Source organism: Gossypium hirsutum, chromosome A10, assembly GCF_007990345.1.
Source record: "Gossypium hirsutum isolate 1008001.06 chromosome A10, Gossypium_hirsutum_v2.1, whole genome shotgun sequence".
NCBI classification, from domain to species: domain Eukaryota; kingdom Viridiplantae; phylum Streptophyta; class Magnoliopsida; order Malvales; family Malvaceae; genus Gossypium; species Gossypium hirsutum.
In genome coordinates, this window is record NC_053433.1 from 72,635,679 (window position 1) to 72,645,382 (window position 9,704).

The following is a 9,704-nucleotide window of genomic DNA, read 5'->3' on the forward strand; positions in this document are numbered from 1 at the left end:
TTGATTTTTTTTATATAACAAAAAGGGGAGAAAGTAAAGGTAAATTGATTGATGTTATGCTAAATTAAATTAACTTTGTGCAAATTATGTGGCCGTTTATTTTTCAAAGTACATATGAATGTCAAATTTGTAAATTTATGTCAGTTTTATTTTTTAGGCCTGCAATTGAAAGTGACTTTTATTATGGTGAAGCATTTTATTTAAAAACAAATTTACCAAATGTTTTGTTAGATCAAAATGGGGATATTGCTAAACTATGATTTATTTGATAAAATGTTTTGATATAACAAATTAAAGTGGTTTTGAATAAAAGTTGTTGAATAAAATTGATAAATGATTTCTTGATTCAACTTTAAAATCAAGTTAAAATGATTTTAATCAAGTAAAAATTCTTCCAACTAGTCAAACTATCTTTAAAACAAGTCAGTATAACTCCAAGCCAAAAAGTATCGATACTTTTTGGCCAAGTATCGATGGTTTTCAAAATATCGATACCCTTCTTAAAAACGGTACCAATTTGACATTTTGTTTTTCACAAATTCAACTAAGTATCAATTCGGTATTGATACTTTTCATATGGTATTGATAAAATCTATCTAGTATCGATATCTTCAACTCCAATAGTCACTAGATTATGCATTTAATGCAAAAATTATCAATACTTTTTCAGCTGGTATTGATACTCACTGTTGCAGGTGAATTAAATGCACTGGTTTTCACATCCCCAACAGCTCTATTCATATCTCCAATAACCACAACAGTTGGAAATCAATTAGGGGGTATAAATACTAGCTTCCAAAGATCCTACAACAACAAGAGAGATAATTTCAAACCTAAAAGATCAATCAATCAACCTTTGTGCTCAACTTTCATACTTTTTCTTGTACACACTTGTGAGCTTTCATTGTTATTCTTTTAGCTCCAGTGTTTTCTTGTTTATTAGTGCTTAATTGGCAAACAATTCAATCTTGTAAAGATTTCTTCTTAGTTTGTTATTTGTCTGTACTCTTTGAGAGGATTTGTATCTTAAGGTTTGGGTAGAAACCTTAAGGGAGTTTTTAAGGTTAAAAATTGTCTTCAAATGTTATCAAATTAGTGGATTTGGAAAAATCCTTAATTGTAACACTCGGTTTTGGCAAGTCCTGAAATTAGTGGGTAAACCAAGTAGTACTTTGATGGTGTACTGTTATCTGTGTAACACCCCAAACCCGGCCTAGACATTATGGCCGAATCTGGCAGTGTCACAAAGAATGGGTTTTGAAAATGGTGTTGGCTTGATAAATCATTCAATTTTTTTATACCTCGTGTTTCATTCATGATTACTCAGAAAATGTTACTTAATTAGCTTATTTACCAAACACTTACTACAGCTGAAGTTAAATAAATGTGATCAATTTTAGAAACCCGATTTGTTATCTTTTTAGAAAAACCTCTCTTGCGTAAAAACCGTCGATTTCATCAATTATTTTATCTAGGCATGCATATTATTATCACACCAAAATCAATAGATAAAAATCATAACGTCTAGAGAGTCCCAGAAAATTACAACTCTCAAAATAAACTCAAAATCATAAATAAAACCATAAATTAATAACTTTAAAAAAGATTATGGTTAAGTGGTCACCACTGAGTCTTTGCTACACCGATCCGCTAAGACAGTGGATTACCTGTCAAAACAGACAACAGATGTGAGCTTACGGAAACTCAGTGTGTAACCTAACAGAATTAAGCATGCAAACATACAGATTCGTATGCACAGAATACAGATTGAGTTTCAAATTCAGATTCAAATAACAAATTTAGTTTCGGATATACAGAATCCTACCCCCATCCTTTACACACAAACTCTGACGATCCCATCACACCATGTGGGATTAAAAACACCCACCCAACCCTACACACCACATTGTGCCTGTAACACCCCCTACCCTTATCCATCATTGGAACAAGGTACGAGGCATTATCGGAGCTTATCTAATCATTATTAATTAGGGGAAAAAGTAAAACAAAGTAAACATGTAATATTTAATAAGTTCGCATAACATGGTAATTAACTTACCGCTTCTCTATATTCAACATAATTATGCAAAGCATAATTATTCGAATTAATCATGAGCCCTAATACATATTCTTATCACATTGTTAGTCATACAATTCATATAAATATCAAGAAACATGTATGGGCTCAACTTTCATTAAATTTCTCATATGCATATACTTTTACACATCATTTATTCACATAACTTACAACAATCATATCTATGTATTTTAAATACGCTTTCATAACAATTTGTCTTGATTTCAGGCTATCTCACATTGGAGCTTTACTCATCAAATCATTTGAAATACTATCTTTATACAAATAGTACACTTGAGTTGCATAATTCTATAATTATGAAGAACACATTTATAAAATATATTCCATGTTCATATATCATAGTCTCATGTCTCCATATATCAAATATATAACTATCATTTTATTGTGTTTCAGATAAATACATATAACCATACATAAGCATGCCATTCACTATTTCTTCCTGTCTATCACAATTTCAAATGATAGATTCAGGTGAATGAGCTCTATAATAACCATGAAAATACTTACCACATTCTTTCACACATATTCCATTTATAACATTTTTTTTATATTTCGCTTGACATTTACTAAGAAATATTGGATATTCATTTATTAGGCAATATCAAAAATTTAAATTATTCTTTAACATATATAACATTTAATTCAAACATGAATTTATAACATTTTTCATTTTAACAAAGTTTAACATTTACCAAATATAATCGAGCATGTGATCAATTTATGCATAAGTCACTCACATATTTTTCCTCCTCCTCCTCTCCATTCTACATCCTTAATGTATATAACACACTTGTAAGTAACATTATCTATAATTTTTACTATTTACTTATATGAATATTCAAGCTGCCTATCTGTGTCATAGTCACTAAATTATTTTTATCTTGAGCTACAGAACTCCGAATTAAGATCTACTAATTTTCCCTGAAACTAGACTCACGTATCTTCTTATCAAAAAAATTTTAGAATTTTTTTTAACCAATAAGTACAGTTTATTCTTTAAAATCACCCCTATTCTGCTGTCTGATAGTTCCGACTCTTCTTCACTAAAAATTAATTATCTCCTCGTACGGGATTCAAATAATGTTTCTGTTTGTTTCTCTTGAAAATATACTCATTCAGGATTCTAAATGTATAAATTTAAGCCCCTAATTATTTTTCTTCAATTTTTGATGATTTTCCAAAGTCAAAAAAGGGGAACCCGAAATCATGCTGACCTTATCTCACAAAATTTATTATATCTCATGATTTACAATTCTATTTCTCACATCATTTCTTCTATAAGAAATTAGACTTAATAAGATTTAGTTTCATATTTTATTCATCCTCTAATTCGATTTCTACAATTTTTGGTGATTTTTCAAATTTAGACTACTGCTACTGTCCAAAACAGTTTTAATGCAAAATGTTGATTTCCATTTTACCCCAAATTTCACAGTTCATACAATCCAGTCCTTGCTCAATTAACCCCTCAATTGAGCTAATTTTTCTCAATTAATACTTTAGTATATCATTTTAAACTACTTCACAACCCCTGAAAATCAGAACTTTACCACTAGACCTTAATTCCAAACTCTTTCATAATTAGGTCCTAAAATTCATTTCTATCAATTTTACTTGATAAAATCATCATACATCAAAATTAAAGCTTCAATTTTATATTTATTCATCATATGCTTCTAGTACTCATCCATAAAAACTTTAAAAATTAGCCATGGAATCAAAAACTAATGACATAGTAAGTTGGACCCAATTGTAAAAGTCCAAAATCTTAGAAATTTTAAGGAGAAAGAAAGAATTAAACTTACATGAAGCTAGAGTATGAAAAACAGCTTGAACCTTCTTCCATGGTTGTTTTTCAGCTGATGAAAATGAAGATAAATGAAGAGAATTCTAGATATTCCAATTTAGTCTCATTTTTGTTTAGCTAATTTTTGCAATTTTTCAATTTTGCCCTTATTTCATCCATTTCTTGATTTTTCTCAGCTATTGCCGCCCAAAATATCTCCTTTAGGCTTATTTGCACTTTAGGTCCTTCCGCATTTGAAAATTGAGCTATTCAATCCTTCTAGCAGCTTTTACACCTTTTTCAACTTAGTCCTTTTTATTTAATTAATCACCCAAACATCAAAATTTTCTAACAAAATTTTAATACTACCTTATTGACACTCCGTAAATATTTATAAAAATACTTATGGCTCAGTTTATAACACCGAGATCTCGATACTTTTTTTCTCAATTTCTTGACCAAATAAATTTTTATAAAACACAATTTACTATTTCAAAAATCTTTTAAAAGCTACATTTGGCTCATAAATATTAAATAATATAATCTACGAGTTCATTTTTTAGGATTTGGTGGTCTCGAACCACTATTTTCGACATTGCTAAAATTTGAGCTGTTACAGTGCCCTTAAGACACATATCAGATAATATGCAGCCAAGCTGCCAAAATAAAGACGAATAATGCCAAACAGAATACTTCCTCCTTATATAAAAATCTCACTCCAATAACAGAAACAGAAATTCAAATACAGATATAACAATTTAAACATTCTCAAGATGTTTTATATAAATAACGGATATACATACATTAGTACAGTCAGGCATACATTTAGTATCCTACTCAGATCAGTCTATCAGAATATCATAGCATGCAAATCTAGGTTTAATTAGCCCTTACCGACCCTACAATAGGCCCATAATTGATCAGAGTTACCAGTGCGACCCTAGGGAGAATATCCAAAAAATGGGCCTACATGCCCGTGTGGGTCGCTCGTGTGGCCATACATGCCCATGTAGCCCACATGCCCAGATTAGCGTTTGCCCGTGTGGCCCACGCGGTTTGGATCTAAATCCACACGCACAATAAGGCTTAGCCCGTGTGGCCCACACGGCTACAATCATGCCACCACACTGTCGTGTGCAGTGCGTGGCGATGCCTTCGTCGACCACACGGTAGTGTCTCGTACACGGCCATCCACACGGGTAACCACAAGCCCGTGTGGTGTCGACAGAATCACTTTTTTGCTTTTGCCAAAACCTCTTTTTTTGTATTTCAGGTACACACCTGGTTTGTTTTTCGCAGCGAACTAATCTCAAGACTCCCAAAACCTAAGAACAACACCAAAAACCCGATCAATTCCAACTACCAAAGCCAAACCATCCATAACCCCCAAATGAAAAACTGAAAAAACCACTCCGAACAAAGGTTCGATTACTTACCAAAATGGATACGATAGCCTGAACACACACTACACGCTGGCAAACACGTTTTGAACCCCTTGAGCAGCACCTAAACAAGAAAACAGCATATTACCAAACCCGATATCGATCCCCATAAATCCAAAACTTCAAGAGGACTTGCCTTCAGTACCCAAATGTGATGATTTGCAAGACAGAATAGCAACCGAAATAAATAAAAAAAAGGTGATCAGAAGTGAAAGTTTGGAAGAGGAAAAATTTTGGAAAATAACGTCAAAAGTGCTCAGAAATTTTTGGCAGGAGAGAAAAACAAAATAGAAATTCCATTGGATTCTTCCCCAACTTCCCACTACTACACAATCTCAACCACTTCAGCATTTAACTTTAATCAAAACTCTTTTAGTCCACCGAGCAAAAAATAAATATCCTCGCTCATGCAGGGATTCAAACACAGGACCACCAAAACATCAACTCCCTTACCACTCGAAGCAGCAGGCTCATTCTGATATGACTTAACAGACAATTTTATATAAGCCCACTCCCTAAGGGTAAGGCTTGCATCCAAAAATAACAAAATTAACAACTTTAGAACTTGAACCCAAGACCTCATACACACCCCCAAAACACTTAACCACTGATGCAGGTACATATTTATGTCAGATATTTACAGAAGCAGAAATAGATTGTTCAAGGTGTTACAACTCTACCCCCTAAAAGAAATTTCGACCTCAAAATTTACTTGATTAGAACAGATGAGGATACTGCTGATGTATCGAGTCCTTAGGTTCCCACGTGGCTTCCTCAGTGCCATGATTCCACCACCGAACCTTCATTAACGGAATGGACTTCCTCCTCAGACCTTAACATCTCGATCTAGAATCTGAACTGGCTCCTTCTCAAAAGTCAAGTCTGGTCTAACCTCGATCTCCTCAACAAAAACAACGTGAGATAGGTCAGACCGATACCGCCTCAACAACGAAATATGAAAGACACCGTGAATACGGTCTAGCTTAGAAGGTAGCTCCAACTGATAAGCAACCGGTCCCACATGCTTCAGAATCTGATAAGGCCTAATGAACTTAGGGCTCAACTTGCCCCTATGACCGAATCTCAGAACTTTCTTCCATGGAGAAACATTAAGAAATAGAGTACTCAATATCACGCCTCTTCAGATCTGTATAAGATTTCTGTATATCGGAGGCTGCTTTCAGACGATCCTGAATCAATCTATCTTTATCCTTAGTCTCGAAAACTAATTTAGGACCCAAAACTCGATGTTCACCCAACTCAGTCCAACATAGTAGAGTGCTACACTTACGACCATATAAAGCCTCATAAGTTGCCATCTGGATGCTAAAGTGGAAACTGTTATTATAGGCGAACTCCGCTAGTGGCAAATAATCCTCTCAACTACCTCGAAAATCAATGACGCAACTCTGAAGCATATCCTCCAGTATTTGAATTACCCTCTCAGATTGACCATAGGTCTGAGGATGGAACGCAGTACTGAAGTCCAATCTCGAACGCAGAGCCTTATACAATTTCTTCAAAAACCATGAAGTAAAGAGATAATCTTTATCAGAAATAATCGACACAGGAACCCTATACAATCTAGCTATCTTGGAGATATAGAGCTTCACTAACTTCTGCAGAGAATAATCGATCCAAATTAGAATGAAGTGACCAAACTTGGTCAATCGATCCATGATAACCCAAACATAATCCTTCTTAGTGGGTGTCAAGGGCAACCCACTAACGAAGTCCATCATCACTCATTCCTATTTCCATAAAGGAATCTTAACTGGTTGTAACAAACTTGAGGGCAATTGGTGCTCAGCCTTAACTTGTTGGCACGTCAAACATAGAGCAACAAAATTCATAACCGCATGCTTCAAACCCGACCACCAGTATAATTCTCGGAGATCACAATACATCTTATTACCACCGAGATACATAGCATAAGGGCTACTATGTGCCTCCCTCAGAATTGACTGCCTCAAATCAGCATCATTCGGTACATAGATTTGACCTTGAAAACACAGAACACTAGCATTATTCAGCCTAAAATATGGAGTACTACCACTCTCAATCTAGCGAAACCATAAAATCAAAGACTCATCCCTGAACTGCTTATCTAGAATCTGATAAATCCAAGTCGGCTTAACTTGCAACTCGACTAATAGACTTCCATCATCGAACAGACTAAGACGAGTGAACATCGCTCTCAGATCAGTTATCACTCTACAACTTAGAGCATCAGCCACTACATTGGCCTTACCAGGATGATACTCTATTGTGCAGTCATAATCTTTGAGCAACTCAATCCAATGGCGCTGCCTAAGATTCAACTCCTTCTAGGTAAGGAGGTACTTGAGGCTCTTGTGATCAATATAGATAACACACCTCTCACCATACAGATAATGCCTCTAAATTTTCAATGCAAAGATCATAGCAGCCAACTCTAGATGATTTATCAGATAATTTCCCTCATGTGTCTTAAGATGACGGGACGCATAAGCCACAACTTTTCCATCCTGTATCAGAACAAAACCTAAATCAACATGCAGCGCATCACTATATACCACAAACTCCTTACCGGATTCAGGCTGTATCAAAACAAGAGCTTGAGTTAGAACAGACTTAAGCTTCTCAAAGCTCAATTGTTGCTCATCAGTCCAAACGAAAGGAACTCCCTTGCATAGAAGCTTAGTCAACGAAGCTGCGATCAGAGAGAACCCCTCGACAAACTGCCAATAATAACCCGCTAAACCCAGAAAACTGTGAATCTCAGATATGTTCTTAGGCTGTTTCCAATCAAGTACAGCCTTAATCTTCCTTGGATCAACACAGATCCTTTCAGCAGAAACTACATGCCCCAGAAAAGTCACTTCATGCAACTAGAACTCACACTTGATCAACTTAGCGTAAAGTTGTTTCTCATGTAGAATCTGAAGCACTACTTTAAGATGTTCATCATACTCATCATTGGTCTTAGAGTACACCAGAATATCGTCGATGAAGACCACGACAAACTGATCCAGATACGGCTGAAAGACTCAATTCATCAGATCCATGAATGCAGTTGGAGCATTCGTTAAACCAAAAAGCATAACTAGGAACTCGTAATGTCCATAACGATTCCTAAATGTAACCTTATGAACATTAGTTTCCTTAACCCTCAACTGATGATACCTAGAATGAAGATCTATCTTAGAGAACATTGAAGCCCCTCGGAACTGATCAAACAAGTCATCGATCCTCGGAAGTGGATATTTATTCTTCAAACTCAACTTATTCAACTGCCGATAATTGATGCACATCCTCGTTGTCTCATCCTTCTTCTTAATAAACGGAACTGGTGCCCCCCACGAAGACACACTAGGACAGATGAAACCACGATCCAAAAGTTTTTACAGTTGAGCCTTAAGCTTTGTAAGCTCCTTCGGTGCCATTCGATATGGAGCGATAGACATTGGAGCTGTACCCGGTAGAAGCTCAATTTCGAACTCAACTTTTCGATTCAAAGGTAAACCCGGTAACTCCTCAAGAAAGACATCTAGAAAGTCCCTCGCTATTCTAATATTCCCAATAGAAGGGTCCTCAAAATCAGTAACTCTAACATAAGCCAAGTATGTCTCACACTTTTCGAACCAGTTTTTCAGCCACAAGATCAGAGATCACATTAAACAAATAATCTCGACACTTACCAATCACAACTACCTCCATATCATCCTTGGTCCTCAGCACGACCCTTTTTGATGCATAGTCTAAACTGACTCAGTGCTCAACCAACCAGTCCATTCTTAGAATTAAATCGAACTCTCCAAACAGAAGCTCCATAAAATTTTCCAGAAAAACAACCCCTTGCACCACTAATGAAACATCACTATAAAGTTTACTAACCCGAATAGACTGCCCCAACGGACTCAATACAGTAACCTCACTAGTAGTGCTCTCAACAGAAATCCCTAGGTTTTTTTATACAGTGCTAGCTATATAGGAGTAAGTAGAACCTATGTCTATCAAAGCAGTATAAGGCACATCAAATATAAGGAACATATTGGTGATGACATCAGGAGCATCTCTATTCTCTCGGCATTATGCAGCATAAACCAGTGCAGGCTGCCTCACCTCAGTCTGACCAATACCTCTGTCGGATGCTCTCTGCCCACGACCCATACCATTACCACCCCTAGCCTGCCCACGACCCCTAGGTGGCTGCTGAACTACCCTCTGCGATTGCACAGAACTTGATTCAGAAGCTTGCATCTGATTAGCCCTCTATGGACACTCTTGAATACGGTGCTCTAATAACCCACACCTCAGACAAGCCCTTATCCTCCTCCAACACTCGTCCGGATGGAGTCTACCACATTCACTACACAGCTAAATCCCAATAGGAATA

At 35.9% G+C, this 9,704-nt stretch overlaps 1 protein-coding gene across 1 annotated transcript; it reads right to left on the reverse strand.

Annotated features, from left to right (window-relative positions):
- Positions 1-7,725: 7,725 nt before the first annotated feature.
- On the reverse strand, positions 7,726-9,478 carry LOC107915524 (uncharacterized mitochondrial protein AtMg00860-like). Its single transcript, XM_016844673.1, has 3 exons — positions 9,413-9,478; positions 8,208-8,346; positions 7,726-8,165 (listed from the first exon to the last, which is right to left on the reverse strand). The coding sequence occupies exons 1-3, from the start codon at positions 9,476-9,478 to the stop codon at positions 7,726-7,728; spliced, it is 645 nt and encodes a 214-aa protein (XP_016700162.1).
- Positions 9,479-9,704: the final 226 nt, after the last annotated feature.